Genomic DNA, 16,649 nt, shown 5'->3' with positions numbered 1-16,649 from the left:
AACAGTGCAAGAAAGAAGTGAGCACTTCCTCTTGAGATAGCGTCGTGGCAAAACATGGAAACATTCAAGTGCAGCAGCCTCGCACGTGTACACGTGACTGTACTCACTGTCAGTGGTGGAAAGTTACTAAGTACCTTTAATCGAATACTGCACTTGGATACATTTCTGCAGTGTTTGTAATATCATTGGAATTTCTTTTTTCTGTTTCTTCCTGTCTCCTCCACTGCTTTTTATTTGGGAACTTAATACGAGTTAATTCACCTACAGCAGCTTCAACATTACTGCATCAATCATTCTGACAACAATATAAAGTACTTTGTTCTAAACTACATCACTCAGTTTATCTTTGGGACTTACATATATTTTGATACAAATATTTCTGCACTTGATTATAAATTTAAATGTATGACTTTTACTACAGTACCTCAGTGCTTACAAATTTAGATGTTTGTACTTTTACTTAAGTACGAATGTAAATGTCTGAATTTTACTTCTAACAAAATTCTTCTGCACAGTGACATTGATACTTTTATTTTTTAAAAATACAAATGTAAATAAATGCATGTCTTAATTGTAACAGAGTACATTACACTGACTGTGGTACTGATACTTTTTACTTTAAGTATAAATGTAAATGCATGACTTTTATTTGTAACAGAGTACTTATTGTAAGAGAGCACTTATACACAGTGGCCATGGTATTTTTAATTTAAGTATAAATGCAAATGCAGGACTTTTCCTTATAACAGAGTACCTTTACTCTGTTGTACTGGTACTTTTATTAAGAATGAATATAAATGCATGGCTTTTATTTATAACAGAGTACTTCTACAGCATGGGACTTTTACTTAAGTATAAATGTCAATGCATTACTTTTACTTGTATGAGAGTACCTCTATATTGCAGTACAAGTATTTTTACTTTCAATATAAATGCAAATGTATTACTTTCACTTGTGGGAAAGTATTTCTACACTGCAGTAATAGAACTTTTATGTCAAGTGTAAATGTAAACATGTGACTTTCACTTGGAAGAAAGTACTTCTCCGTTCTTGCAATATAAATGCAAATTCTGGACTTGTCCTAATAAGAGAGTACTTTTACTCTGTTGTACTGGTACTTTACCTAAATGTGAATATAAACGCAGGACTTCTTATGAGGGAGTACATTTACACCGTGTTACTGGTACTTTACCTATGAGTAAATGTAAATGCATGACTTGTACTTGTCGGAGAGTATTTCTGCATTGTCGTACTGTTCTGTTTTTTTCAAAGTACAACATCTGTGTACTTCCTCCTCTGCTGTGTGGAGCTGCTGCAGCGTCAGTGACCTCTACAATCAGCAGAGTAACTGAGCGCATCTTGGATAACTCCACAGTCTGGGTGCTGCTCTCAGCCTGCACGTTGTGCTCTGCAACGTGAGTGCCGTGTTACCGTCGCTCTGTTACGTCGGCGGGGCGCGTGGCTCCGCCCCTCCGGTGTCCAGAAAGTGTGTCACTGGGTTAAAGTGGCTCGAGCGGCTGGGCGGAGGGGCGTGGCCGACAAATGGGTCACATGGGCGAGCCCACTATTGAGAACATTTAGTTCTCTCGAATAACCCGCAGTCACACACAACAAGGGGGAGTTCCTTCGCCTCAGCTGCACGTCCACCAGAGCCGTTCTCTGTCAGGAACGCTGGAGGAGTCGCTGTTCATGACTCACCGCCTGAGACCTGCACATTATTTCCAGAAATAGCATCCAGCCTGATAGGAGCTCAGTTTCTCTCCAGCTCGCAGAGTTTAGTTCCTGTGGTTCTTGTGACGAGCAGCACAGGTCGTGACAGACTCTATAGAGTTTAGCCTAATATTTGTTTTTCTTCCTCGATCGGAGATGCCTGAGGACGTTGGGACAGCAAAGCCCGGTAAGAGGACACTTGACTGGTGTGATTGTTGTGTTAAAACAGGCAGCGGATGGTAGTATTTTCATTGCATGCTCTGTGGTGCAAAGAACTGGCACTATTTTGGTGCAGTGGTGGAGTTAACATTTAGGAGTGGTTGTATTAGAGCAAGTTCAATTGAGCCTTTTTGTGGGCTATTTAAGGTTGGAACGTTACCAGAGCCATTTGTGTCATTGGCTTGTGAATGAATAGATAGATAGATAGATAGATAGATAGATAGATAGATAGATAGATAGATAGATAGATAGATAGATAGATAGATAGATGCACGTATTTGTGTAATAATGAGTGTTGTCAGGTAGTTCGTGTGATAAGAGAGGATGTTAGAGGGCACAACAGAAACTGGACCAGATTTTTTCTTACTGTACTGCAGCATCATAATCGCCAACTCGGTGCCAGATAATGTTGGTATACTTTAAAAAATAATTGTATTACACCGTTTTGCGTTTAAACTATAGTAAAACAGCCTATTTTGGCCGTAAAACCGTGTTTCAGATCGGGGTTAGGAGTGCCAGTGAGGCGCTTCTACATTTACATTTGACACAACAACAGTGTTCCACTTTCCCGGTCCCGCTCACATGGACAGCGTAGCCTAGCCATGTGCCTGTGTGTACAGGGTCCCGGGAACAGCGCTCTGATTGGTCGAGGGGCGGAGCCTCTTAGGCGCACGCTGCAGCGGAGATTTGCTCCGATTGGCCGCAGCGCAGCCAGTGACGTGGCACCTTTCATAATCCGCTGTGTGCACAACACTGCTGGCGCGAGGCTCCTGTGCTCGGTCCACGTGAGGCCGCCGGAGAAAGCAGCAGCTGACCTAGATTTTTTTTCTATGCTGCTCGCGCTTCGCTTTCACAGAAATTCATGACAGGTCCACGTGTGGGTGGGCCGTGAAAAGGAACAGTCATGGTCGAGGTTAGGTAATCGTCTGCTGCTTTTAAAATCAGGGGCTTTTTTTTTGGTTGTTATTGAAGAAAAACACTCCAGCTTTTACACACACATTCCAGTAAACACTTACAGGTGCACGTTATTATGGGGAAGAGCTATTTTTGTGTGGAAAATATGTGTGGAATTTTAACCTGCAATGCCCCACTTTAGTTCATTCACTTGTTGGCTTGTGTTTTTTAAATATATATCTTTATATATTTGCACATCCCTACACCTTGTAAATCATTTTTTAAAATCAATTTTTATTACTTATATCACCTACAATGGACTTGCATCCCTTTAAAAAACTCACTCTTTTTTATTTCCTGATATAAAGCATAGAGATAAAGATAGCTTTTTTGCATATATTTTTGTTGCTGCCTGCTTCATAACTTGGACAGCACTTTTAAACTGTGCTACATAAATACACTTCTCCACAGAAAAGTTTGTGGATTCTCAGTCATTCTGGTTACGGGCTTCAGCATAAAATCTCTTCTTCATTCTTCATCTAAAGAGTTAAATGAACACTGTTTTACAACATCTGAATCCACCAAATTGTAAATTCCCAAAACATTCTGGAGCTTGACTACCCAAGTTGTTATCTGGCCAAACATGTTATTACATAACTCCCACGGTGGATGTTTCCCTTTTGTATTATTTAGTTCCTGCAAGTGTTACGTTGCCCTGGTGCTTCAGTGACCCTGTCTGGTAATCAAGTCAGCGGTGCACGCTCCCATAGCATACAGACCCAGGCGTGTTATGTAATCATGTTATCCAACAAGCAAGCAGTGGAGGTGATAAAGCAGGTCAATCGCAGCCAACCAGGAAACACACACACACACACAGCTTAAACTCCTCGGCGTGTCAAAAGCACCTGTATCTACTGCACTGACACGTTTATTTGACATACAGAGCGATTTTTTTTTTTTTTTTTTTTTTTTTACTACCGCAACTGACATTGTAACTTTTTTTGTCACCTCTGACTCACATGAACTTTGACAAGTTGGATGTGTAGTAGAGCTAAAAAATCCAAACTATGTTATCTTTGTACGGTTGTTTCTACTGTAGTATACATGTGTTCACGTAACGCAGTAGTCCATTTAAAAGTTACAACTACAGCGGTAGAATGTGTCTTAATTTAAGTTTTGTTACCATTATGGATGTTGTAAATAATTTTTCCATTAAAAGAGCCTCTTCCTTTTACGTAAGTAACCGGCGTCCCTCCCTCTCCACAGGAGGAGTCATAGCCTACATCTCCTCCGGCTCAGCCTCCGCCCCAGAGTCCTGTTTGAGCAGCAGCCCCAGCAGCGGCTACCTGTCGACATCACCGCCTGCATCCCGCCCATCGCTGCCCAGCAGGGCCGTGGGCATGGTGGTGGATATCGCTCCGCCTGCCAAGAGTGGCCACTCCCGCAGCAACGGCACGGAGAAGGCCGGCAGATCCTCCACATCTGCTAAGAGCAGTATCACCAGTAAGCACAACACTCAGACCGTTAAATGACTGCGTAGGAATGTTGTATATCTGATCTGGTGCACATGAATCACTGCTCATCTTTGACTTTGCAGAAATCAACGGCATGGTGCTGCTGTGCAAAGTGTGTGGCGACGTGGCCTCGGGCTTCCATTACGGTGTCCACGCTTGTGAAGGCTGCAAGGTGAGACCCGCTCCTGCAAATATGCATCACCCTTCTACAACGTTTTTTCTTTTATATCCTCTTGTTTCATGTGGCTCGTGCTTATAATGGGGATTTTGTGGTTCCTCAGGGCTTCTTCAGGAGAAGCATCCAGCAAAACATCCAGTATAAGAAGTGTCTTAAGATGGAGAACTGCACCATCATGAGAATCAACAGAAACCGCTGTCAGCAGTGTCGGTTCAAGAAGTGTCTGGCAGTTGGCATGTCCAGAGATGGTGAGCATTTAGATTATTTTAGTTTGTGATTGCCATTTCTTTCAAAGCTTTTTCTCTGTTTGTGCTCCTTAATTCGTTCTGTTAAAGTTAACATAATCGTTTTCCACTGTCAGCTGTTAGATTTGGTCGCATCCCAAAAAGGGAAAAACAGAGGATGCTGCTGGAGATGCAGAACGCCATGAACAACATGATGAGCAGCAACAGCCAGCTGCACAGCATGCTGCACGGACACCAGAGCCCCGCTCTTCCCATGGAAGCCATGACCAGCGATGCCAGCTCGTCTCCATCCTCTTCCTCCTCCTCTGCTTCCGACTCTCCATCGTGTTCCAACCCCTCCTCCCCGCAGTGTCCCCAGGACTCAGAGTCTGTGGTTTCCATGGACACCAACTCCAGCTCTGCCTCCTCCTGTGCAGACAGCAGCGAAGATGAGGCCGTCGTCACAGTGAGCAGGCAGCACCAAGATGCCTTCGCGTTCAGTCAGCAGAGATCACCAAGTCAAGGCCAGGCCTCGCCCTCACCGGCCACAGTCGACTCGGGAACCGGGTGTGACAACCGCATGGAGGAGCAACAGGAGAACTGGAACTGCTGGAACAACAATGTGGCCACGGGAGGTTACCAGCACAGCTCTTACAGCAGCAGCCAACATATTACCAACTCTGCTTATCGGGAGGAGAGGGAAGTTTACCAGCAGCAGCTCAACAGCACCCCTAGCTGTGATCCATCAGAAAGCAGCCAAAGACAACATGAACTGAACAGACAAACTGCCTCAAGTGGTTATAATGGACCAAGCAGCTGTGTGAACAGTAGAGCCCATCTGGTAAGTTTTTCCATTTTTGACGTTTATAACAACTCTTAAAAATATCTAAAAACTTGATTGGATTCTGATCGCCCTCTCTGATCAACTCTGCGTCTTCATGTATTCCAGGTCTGCCCAATGAACGCGTCGCCGTATGTGGACCCCCGTAAGCCCAGCCAGGAGATCTGGGAGGAGTTTTCCATGAGCTTCACCCCCGCTGTACGAGAGGTGGTTGAGTTCGCTAAGAGGATCCCAGGCTTCCGTGACCTCCCCGAGCACGACCAAGTGAGCCTGCTGAAAGCTGGAACTTTCGAGGTAAGAGGGCAAACAGGCTAAACAGGGCGGGACAGGCTAAACATAAACACTTCATGTTATTTTGTGCTCACTTTGAAGTCAGACGCTGCAGGCTCTTCAAATGCTCTGAATACAGGGGCCTCTGTGGCTTTTCCAAACAGAGCAGACTGTCAGCTGTGTGTGAACTAATATTTGTTCTGATAACATTTGGGATGGAAATGAAAGAGACTTCACAAATTCTGTTGCATGTGGTTCCTCTGGGGAAAACGTGACACATCATAGCTGTTTCTGTATAGATTATCATATGTATGGAAACTATTGATATCTTTTCAATGAGCCCGTTGTCCCTTAATGCTCTACTCCTAAGGCACTGACTGTAGATACTGTGCACCTTTACTAATGAAATTATCTGAAGGATGACACCATCGAAAATTGAATTCACACATTACCAATCTAGACAACTCTGCTCTTAAGATGCTAGAGAAAGTTTTTTTTTTTGTTTGTTCTCATCTTTTGAATCAATTACAAAGTGAAATAGAAAACTGATGTCAGAATTATTAGTCACAATGACAGTCGTTTGAATCCTGCTCTTCATCTTTATGTATTTGAATACTTCTTCATTTGCACAACTCAGACCACAACTTAAGTCTTTGCTCCTTCACTCTTTTGACTTCCAGGTGCTGATGGTTCGATTCGCCTCTCTGTTCAACGTTGCTGAGCGGACGGTGACCTTCCTGAGCGGGAAGCGCTACAGCCTCGACACGCTGCGGTCGCTGGGCGCTGGTGAGCTGCTCAACTCCATGTGCGAGTTCAGCGAGAAGCTGGCGGCTCTGCGGCTCGATTCAGATGAAATGAGCCTCTTCACCGCCGTGGTGCTTGTCTCAGCCGGTAAGAATTTATATCAAAATACGCTGATGTGTATATTGATCACTTTTTATACCACAACTACGAGTGCGACTGCAGCTGCTTGTGTCCTCCAGTGTTAACCGTTCCTTTCTTTTGGCTCAGATCGCTCAGGGATCCAGGACCTGAACTCCGTGGAGGCTCTGCAGGACAAACTGATCCGGGCACTGAGAAACCTGGTGATGCAGAACCACGGCGACGAGTCCGCCACCACGTTCACCAAGCTGCTGCTTAAACTTCCCGAGCTGCGCTCGCTCAACAACATGCACTCAGAGGAACTGCTCTCGTTCAAAGTGCACCCTTGAAAGCTTCCTAATGGGGTACGCCGGTACTGTCCACCTCCTCCACACACATCCACCTCCACCAGGACCTGCCTCTGACTTCCCCCTCGCCCCCTGTGTTCGACCAACCCAGTTGTGTGTTTGTTTCTAGCCTGTAAAAAAAGTTGTTTTTTATTCTATTTTTGTTAAGTAGGCCATGCGGGGTCTGAAGAGAGAACAATATAAAATGTACTGTATTTATAGACGAGTTAGCTTACGCTTGTTGCACACAAACACATGCAAGTGCACGTGTCAGAGGTTTTTTAGTTTTGCAGTTGGATGCATTTTTCTATTTTCAAAAAGAAAAAGAGTATGTAAGTGGCTTTATGATACTGTAGAGAATCGAAACCAGTCAGTGTGATATAAATTAGATTTTTTTTTGATGTTTAACATTTGTTTTCTCCAAAAGCCATTTAATTCCAAAGTGTGTTCTCTGCTGAGTGTGTGAATGTGAGAGACAACATATACTGTACCTTACATACATGTCTTTCTGGTCCAATGTTTTGACTGCTACATGTTTGGCAAGGAAGGCAAGCTAACAGAAAATGTATTGAAGAATGTGTGACGATCGCTGCTAATGTATGGCTGTACTTAGTGCAAACAGACATCGTTTGGATTTTCTCCCCTTGCCTCAGAAAGCATCAGTTTATTGTCTCGATGTAAATAGTGTTGTGTATGCTTTCTTTTATTTAATTTTGTTTACGTGTTCATGTCCACGGCAACTGCCTATACACTGCCTGGTGACTTCTGAGGGAGTTGATGACGCCATTGAAAACACTACATTTGCACAACTTCTGGAGCAGAAAACCCAAGTACCACAAAATCCACAAATAGTGTGACACCGCATCATGTAGAGGCTTCACGCAAATGTAATTACAACAGTGTTCTTGCCATTTTCCCACTTTCTGGTTTTTGCTTGTTTTGCTTTTTCTTTTGTAAATCAAATTGTTTTCAGCATAGCACTGAATTTTGACACGTATTTTTTGTCATGTTGAAATATCGCTTTCTTCTACTGGCAAAACTGCCACATGTAAATATCTATATAAATATATAAATATATATATATAAATATCTGATGGACATAGACTATAAATATGATATAGTATGAATAAAGCAAGTGAAGTATACTCTGTGTGGTCAGTGTTTTTATTGATGTCTAGCTATACTACATTTTATATAATACACTTATGAAAATAATGCAATAATAGTTATTACATAATATGTATGCCGTTTTAGATTATAGAATATTACATACAAGTATATGAAATATTTGGAGCAGCAGTGATTATTTTTCATCACTAGGTGGCGCTATATGCATACAGTATATTGATGGTTCCACATTACAACCATAGACTTTACAGTCTATGATTTCAATTTAGCTGAGCTCCAAACCAATGGTGGATCTTCCGTGGGGGCACGGGGGAGGCAGCGGCCCCCCCTGTGATCTGATTGGCCACCGCGTGTGTCCCCCACCCCACCCCACCCCACCCACTCCCCCCAAAAAAATTTCGTTGGAAATTTACATTACTGATACTCCGACTTCAGACGCTCCTGAACGCAACCTCGTTGTCCGACTGCTCATGAATGCACCACTGACTGTTAGTTTGATCTCTTGATTGCATTTCTTTTGGGTTTGAAGAAGCTTTGAAGACGTTTCCTGATGCCGGAGGACAAGACGAGCAGCTTTGTACCTTTGCGGTAAGACTATGGCCGTTTCTCAGTACATAACTGTCTGTACTTGTTCTCATGGACTCGTGAAACGTCATCATGGAGACTGCATCGGACCAGAGCAGTGTGCATAGATGTGAATCAGCAGATAGATATATATCTATGGCTGCAGCTCCCAGTAAACAGAAGGGTTTTATTAGAGGAAGTCAGACACAGTCACATGGAGAAACATTAGACCTCACACTGAAACGGAGCTACGGCTCTGTGTCTTGTATAAGATATATTTTCAAAGCTACATGTCTCCGTGCCGGAGCAGACCCGCTAGGTCGACTAACTTCCGGTCACTCCATGGATGTTGTTGTTGGTAATGTAGCCAGAATATGGATTAATTTTTCGTTTGGGCTTGACAGAGGCGAGAACAAAAATATTCAGAGCAAGTGGAGCACCTAGCTAACGCTTATTAGACTTTGTTTTTCGAAATCACATTTTTGAAATCATGTAATTTTCCCGTAAAACAAATCACGGCTTTTAGTTTGTCAGAGAAACCCGGAAACGTTGTTTATCTGTAATTCTGTAACTTGACTGAACGTGGGCCGCGGTTCCCGTTATTTAAACATGATGCATAAATGCAGATGGACTTAATATATTTCACTATGCAGACATTTTTATTGATGTCCAGTATATTTTATAGACATAAACATATTTGATAGAAATACTGGAAATGGATTTCTGTTTCCTCATAATAATTTGTTAATGCCATTAAATGTTCATCAGTTATTCATTTTTAATGTGAAACTTTTACTTTACACCTAAATTTTTGAAAACTGTAGGTCATTTTAAGGTAACAAATTAAAGGATGTTTTTTTTTTTTAATTAAATAAATTTAAGGTTTAATTGACTGAAATCTTTCAGTCAATGCTGTGTTTCTTTCAATTTTAAATATCTCGATTTAATTAATACAGCTCAGTCAGTTCCATTTATATTATTAAGAATTCTTATTCAGTTTAACTCGAGATGACATATCAGTTCATTGAGTATTTACACCATTGAGTATACACCAGTAAGACGAAGGAGATGGTGGTCGACTTCAGGAGAAGGACACTCCCACATCCACCAGTGAACATCCAGGGGCAGGACATTGAAACAGTGGACAGTTTCAAGTACCTGGGTGTTCACCTCAACAATAAACTGGACTGGTCCCACAACACCGATGCTCTGTACACGAAGGGCCAGAGCCGCCTCCACCTTCTGAGGAGGCTGAGGTCCTTCGGAGTGTGCAGACCTCTACTAAGGACTTTCTACAACACTGTGGTAGCCTCTGCTTTCCTCTACGCTGTCGTCTGCTGGGCCCCGGGCAGCACAGAGCGGGACATGAAGAGACTGAACAAGCTGACCAAGAGGGCCAGCTCTGTCCTGGGCTGCTCACTGGACTCTGTGATGGATGTGGGTGAGAGGAGGATGTTGACCAAGCTCTCATCCATCATGGACAACAGCTCCCACCCACTGCACCGGACTGTAGTGGAGCTGAGCAGCTCCTTTAGCACGAGACTCAGACACCCTCAGTGCAAGAAGGAGCGCTACCGCAGGTCCTTCATCCCCACTGCCATCAGACTGTATAACACTACTGTGTAGTTGTTATTATGTGCAATATTTATTATCTTGTTCTTGCACTTTCGTGACTTTTGCACTCCTGTTTTTTGTTTTTGTTTTTGTTTCTAAGAGCCCTGTAATGTTAAATTTCTCCTTTGTGAGATTAATAAAGTCTATCTTATCTTATTTCAGAGCCATTTTTTTCTTTAAAATTATCTGTATTTAAAGTGATATTATTAAAATATAATTGCAATGAAACAGCAGCAACATAAACAACCAAATATACAGAGGAAGTGCAGCTATTTTAATATACAAAAAATGATTTATCAGTTAGAAGATGGTGAAGGTGCAGCTAAAGTTAAGTTAGCGAAACTACGGATGAGCAATGTTTCCTTTTACTTCCAGAAAAATAAAAGCCTCATATTTGCTATTTATTAAAAAATCACCGAAAGCAACACTTTCACCGAAAGCACGGGATTTCGGAATGAGATTTGCTTTCTAGCGTCCTGAGATTTGGATACAGACCACAACAAAGAGCGATCACCAGGTAATGTGGAGGTTTTCATTCACTTCTCATCTCTAGTATGTTGTGGGACACTCATTGAGACTATCTGAGCCGGTCAGTGTGGGGGAAAAAAGCACGTTAGGGCGGACTTTGATGGGGGGGGCCAGCTGCCCCATACTTTTCGCTAGCCGAGCTGCTAGCTGAGCTGCTAAGCTGCCTGCCTGGCTAAATACTGGAGCTATGTCGAAAATTCATTTCTCCATCACTCACATGTATGAAATGACATATGAAAACAGACCCCAGGTTGAAAAAAGCCAAAGTTCCCCTTTAAATGTTTAATTTTGTTCTTTTCTCACCTTTTATTCTTTCCTAATGTCTGATTTGATTTTGAAATGTTTTGTCTTTTTTATGTTTAATTGTTGTTTTTTCAAATGTTTTATCGGCTTGTTTAACATATTTCCTTTTATTTCCCAATGTTTAATTTTTAAAGTAAATCTTTTAGGTTTTTCTTTTTAAATGTTCTACCACCTTTTAATGTTTAATTTTCTTTTTAAATGTGTCATTGGCCGCTCCGGATGGAGGTCGCGCGAGGGACCGACGGCCGCCCGGCCCGAGCCCCTCCCACGATTTCCGCGTGCGGGAATTGTCTATTAGATCTCGAAATTTTCAGGCGAATTTTACACCTCTCCTCCACTCTACCCAGTGACATCACGCACTGTAAACAGAGCAGATTTTGAGAATTTTCACTTTTTTGAGGACTCACTGATCAAAAACTGTAAGTGTCAGCCTGACATAAAATACAGCCCTGCGGAGACAAGAAAAATCACTGCGTTTTGATGGTTAAATGAAGTTTGTAGGTGAAAGTATGGCGAAGCAGTAGCGTTGTGAAAACAGGTGAGTCTTAAGTCTGAGTGATTCAGTCCTCCAATTCATTGTGTATGTGGAAAATCAATGCAGTTTTTTGGTCATAACTCTAGCAAATATGAATGAATGTCTTAGAAAATGTATAGCCATCGAAACCACACAAGCTGATATATAATTTGTGTGTGATTTCTCAAAGCCCTGGGAGGAGTAGCGAGCCAAAGTTTTAGGCGGAAGAAGAATAATAAGAAACCCCGCAGGAGAGCAATAGTGGCTCTGGCATGTTCCATGCCCGAGCCCCTAATAATAAGAAACCTCAACAGGAGAGCTATAGTGGCTCGGGCCTACAGCCCGAGCCCCTTATTAAAGCTCTCATGTAGAAGTCCAACTTATTTTGGAACCTTGTGGAGAGTTTAGTCTTAGAGTTTGTAAAGCTGTTGAGTTTTTAGAGTCACATGGATTGTTTTGACATTTAATAACTGAGTCCTGGAATAAAATTGCAGTTTTGGATTACTGTCATTTAGTCTGGACTAAACAAATAACAGCAGCATAAATCTCAAACGTCATTATGAGGAGTCTGGATTAAGGTTTCTCACTTGATAATGATCAAAACATGAAATTTATTTTGGTTTAGAGGAGTATTCTGCCTTAAATCTTTGAATGTTGACCTAAAAGGTTGGTTTCAGGAAGTATTCCACCTGCATGGTCCTCACACATCCACCTTAAAGGAACATTCCACCAAAAATCCTTGGACATGAACCCAAAATGTTGGTTTAACCAGGTTTGATGAAAAAATGTGTAGCATTAAAGTGCAATTGCTATTTGTAAACTGGATTTAGTTCGATGTATTTTTAGCGCCATTCTTGTTTTAATGTGCTTCATTTTTGCTCCATGTCTGTTGTTGCCATTCTTGTTTTTATAAAAAGTGAACTCATGTAAAATATTTACCTGTGACTTTGGTTTATGTGTTGGAATGAGCTTCAAGATTGATGATGCTACATATTTGCTACAGAAAATACACTCAAAGTAGTCACATTTATTAGATGTAATGTTTATTAAAACTCTTCCTTGACGAAAAATTGTTTTCTTCTTTAAGACCACTGCCTTGAAACTGAGTAATGAAGGCATGTAATGTGCTCCAGAAGTCATAATTTCATTTAGACCTTCCAATATGTAAAACAAAGATGGAATATTAAACCAAATATGTGATTCTGCTCCATTTCCAAGTCAGCAATCAAATCTAAGCAAATGTATGGTGGTGACCATGTTACTTCATTTACTTAAGAGTCATGTTTCCTTGAGTTGTACCTTTCCATTAAAGCAGTGTTCGGACCATTGTTCACATGTTATATATATGAATGGCTGAAGTAGCACAGTAATAAAGGAAACATCTTTAGAATTAAATGAATGTGTCAGAAGTTAGATTGTTATTCTGAACAAAAAAGGTCTTTTTCATCGTCAAATCATGGTTGGATTTAGGCTTTCTAGAGGGGTAATGCATGATGCTCTAAACCACTCGAGAATGAATTAGCTGTATCCAAAGTGCAATCAGGCCAACAAGTCAGCATCGAAAAGCAGATTCAGCACATACACAGACTATAGTAAATAAAGAACACAGGAATCCAATCAGTAGAGTCCTGAGTCTTGAAACTCTTTCATACTTCAGCAGGATAAAAATGCTGACTTTAATGGACTTTCCTCCAGTTACCTGACGTACACTGAACATTTATGGAGCTCTTGATGACAGAGAAAGCAAAAAGTTCCTGACATGGCAAGAAGCTCATCTGTGTTCTGCTGCATAAAATTAGAAGTCATGCGGTCCTTAATGGCAGAGAGACAGTAAAGCAGAGTATCCAGACCGTCTTGATATTCGGGGCTAAACAGCACATACAACCGGGAGTCCTAATTTAAAAAAAAAAAAAAAAGGTAGGACATAGGGGTGAAATGGCACATAATGGGGCAACAGATATAAGCAGTTCAAAATAGGGAGAGCTTTGTAGGATGCCCACGACATGAGAGTGATTAAAGAAGTGACGCTTTTAACGGTGACTTTGGATACATCCTCAGCAAGTAAGATAAACGTCAGTTTCTGCCGAGTTTGCTGATGAGAATCATGTAAACCACCATATTAAAAGACGTGCTTATATCCAACAGAAAGAAAGCTCACACTCATTAAGATGCCATTTGCTTCTCTGAGTAGGCAGTGGTGCTACTAGAAACATGTAATAGAAACATTTGGAGGTGCCACAGAGATACCAAAAGTCCTAACAAAATTTCAGGAAGCTAATAATGCTGCTGGAATGGGTTGCTAATGTCACTGCATACTTTAGATTCTTGCTTTTCAGTCCATGTTTTAATTATTTGGTGTGTATAGATTAATTCTGGTACATTTTGGTTATTTGGGTTATAAAGTCCAGGGGAATAGATGCTGTGAAATATTTGAGAGAAAAAAGTTAACCCACTGCAAGTATTTAACAAACTCAGAGGAAAACTTGTGGTAAAGCTGTATTTTTTCAGTTATTTCAGCTTGAGATAGATGAAAAATTGCTGAGCCTAATGATTGAGGCAAAACTCAATGTGTAAATAATAAACATAATGGGAGTAAATGCATCAAACAGTGTGGTGTGGGGCAAAGGATCAGGTAAGTTTTCTATCTTCTCAACAAAAGAGGTGGTACAAACAGTAGCTGAGGCAGGATTTACTTAACAATCGATGTAGTCAAGACTTTTTTTTTTTTGATACAACCAGACTGGAAAAATAGAGTCCCTCACCCTTCAATAGCACATTAAATGAGAAAGGATAACAGCTGAGTCAATGTGAGCTGGTGAACTTGAAATGTAGACTTTTTCAATTTGAGGTGAGCTCTTGTTTGTCTTTTCAGTTTTCTAATATGTTGGTTTCTGGAAGGTTGAAGGGACGATTGGTATCAACTTTTATAGTTTCTAGTTGTCCAGAGTTCTCATGCACATCATATTAAACTGATTAACTATATTGTTTTAATTGTTGCAGGACGAAGACACAGTGATATGAGGAGTGACCAACCTACTCGAGCACCAGGGAGGATGATGGACAGCAGATCCTAACGCAGTAACTTTGTCTGCTGGGCAGTTGTTCTGGTTCCTCACAGAGCACCTGGTCATCTGAGAGCGGCGAATGGATTCATTATTAGTCTGAGTATTTTTACTATTAGTAACAAAAAAGCGTAAAAAGCAGACATCTAATTACATATTTCCTTCCACAGGGAAAATTTCCAGCATAATCTGTACAAAGTAAAAACACCTCTTGGTACTCACATAAGTCATGTGCATCAGAAAATAGAAGTGATACAGTGATTTTTTTGCTCCCACATTTAGAAAAAGCTTGATATTTTGGAAAGATGCTCATGCTTATTTGCTTTTAGATGAGAGGACTGATACCACTCTCATTGCTAAATATGATACTACTGTCGGTAGGCTTAGCTTAGCATATAGACTGTTAGCAGGAGGAACTGTTGGTCAGGATGAGCAAATTTCACTCCACATGATAATTTTTAGGGATAGGGTTAACCCCAACAGATGCAGGAGGAGGGCCACCTCCATCCTGAAGGACTTCACCCACCCTGCACACAAACACTTCAACCTTCTCTCTTCAGGGAGCAGCATCCGGACTAGAACCACAAGACTAAGAAACAGCTTCTTCCCCGAAGCTGTCAGGCTGTTGAACTGTAGCAGGTCTCTGTAGACTCTGTTTTCGTGTCATCACCACCTCTCCCCTCAAACACACATGCATGCTCACATGCATTAACATGCACACACACATGCACACATGCAAACAGGCACACACATTCATACACACACTGCACTGCTGCACTAGGCTCTTTATCTATCTATGGTCAACCACTTCGGAGCCAAAGCTCCTGTCTGTGTTGCACTAACTGATGGTCTCATTGCACATCTATTTATGTTGTCGGTTGTATATATTAGGAGTGTCTTTTTATACTTATATTGTCTTTTATGGAAGTGTTTTATATTGTCTTTATGGCTGAAACCCGGACCAGGGTCCAATTACGAATTGTTTCATGTGCAAATGTGAAATGATATGACAATAAAGAACCTTTGACCTTTGACCTTTTTCTTACTGTTCTTTGTACCATAAAATTCCAGATTAACTAATTTTAAAAAAACACTCTTTTGTTAGTAATTCATTATAATTAAATAATATTTCAATTGTCTTTCAAGTCTACCTTAAAATTATGAGTTTAGCAGACTAAATGACCAACAGAGTACTTACTGACTCATCAAGTTTGTTTTTTTTTTAGCTTAACTCTGACTAACAACAAGAAAACCTAAATCTGGATAAACTGAAGCCTGAAAAAAGAAAAAAAAAGTACATTTTTCCTAACAACTCAATATTTGAATTCCAGTTTCCACCAGATTTGTGACAGAAAACTTCATGTCGTTGGATCTTCCTGTTTGCCAGGACTTCTCTCTTTGATCGCCACGTTTCCATGGCCTTGAGATTTGAGCAGAGTTTGACATTATGTGATCAGTTACATTTGAATGAATCATCTGTGGGGCTCTGAATGCAAATCAACTGAAATTTGCAACATCAGAATGTTTTTTTAGCACTCGGCTTCAAGAACATTTACCTGAAGCATTCGTCCAGATCACAAACAATTATAAATGTACCATGTGTTCAAGTTTTCAGCCAATAGCAGCAACATGAAGGAAACAGAAAGGCAGCACTTGATGTAAACAGACAAAGACTAAATTAAAGATGTTAATGACAAAAGAAAAAAAAATCAGACTGCAGATAATGTTTACCTGTATCTTTTCCAGTATTTTTCACTGATTGCAACATTTCAATTATTATCTGATCTGAGTTGACACTGTGGTCATTTGTTTTTGAACGGTGCATTAAGAGAGCTTTGAATGTAGATGATATGCTTAAACACACAAAGTCTAATCAG

The 16,649-nt window shown here is 41.0% G+C and overlaps 1 protein-coding gene and 1 long non-coding RNA gene across 2 annotated transcripts; both read left to right on the top strand.

Moving 5' to 3' along the window:
• The first annotated feature begins 1,509 nt into the window (after nucleotides 1–1,509).
• On the top strand, nucleotides 1,510–8,204 carry nr1d2a (nuclear receptor subfamily 1, group D, member 2a). The gene is made up of 8 exons (XM_022209245.2): nucleotides 1,510–1,898; nucleotides 4,091–4,327; nucleotides 4,422–4,510; nucleotides 4,620–4,764; nucleotides 4,878–5,581; nucleotides 5,690–5,875; nucleotides 6,532–6,742; nucleotides 6,863–8,204. Exons 1-8 carry the CDS (start codon nucleotides 1,868–1,870, stop codon nucleotides 7,060–7,062), a joined length of 1,803 nt encoding a protein of 600 aa, XP_022064937.2. The 5' UTR covers nucleotides 1,510–1,867; the 3' UTR covers nucleotides 7,063–8,204.
• Nucleotides 8,205–8,565: 361 nt separating this feature from the next.
• LOC127536528 (uncharacterized) lies at nucleotides 8,566–15,806 on the top strand. The gene is made up of 2 exons (XR_007945555.1): nucleotides 8,566–8,775; nucleotides 14,711–15,806. It is a non-coding gene; the product is annotated as an uncharacterized LOC127536528 (long non-coding RNA).
• Nucleotides 15,807–16,649: the final 843 nt, after the last annotated feature.

The sequence above is a fragment of the Acanthochromis polyacanthus genome, chromosome 12 (assembly GCF_021347895.1).
Source record: "Acanthochromis polyacanthus isolate Apoly-LR-REF ecotype Palm Island chromosome 12, KAUST_Apoly_ChrSc, whole genome shotgun sequence".
Lineage (NCBI taxonomy): Eukaryota > Metazoa > Chordata > Actinopteri > Pomacentridae > Acanthochromis > Acanthochromis polyacanthus.
Note: the sequence above shows the minus strand (reverse complement) of the source record. Positions and strands in the feature narration are given on the sequence as shown.

Bases quoted from the DNA above. Each gene is read 5' to 3' on its own strand.
- nr1d2a (XM_022209245.2), top strand. From the start codon at position 1,868: ATGCCTGAGGACGTTGGGACAGCAAAGCCCG. The intron at 4,511-4,619 runs GTGAGACCCGCT...GTGGTTCCTCAG, and splicing joins ACGCTTGTGAAGGCTGCAAG to GGCTTCTTCAGGAGAAGCAT. The intron at 5,876-6,531 runs GTAAGAGGGCAA...TTTGACTTCCAG, and splicing joins TGAAAGCTGGAACTTTCGAG to GTGCTGATGGTTCGATTCGC.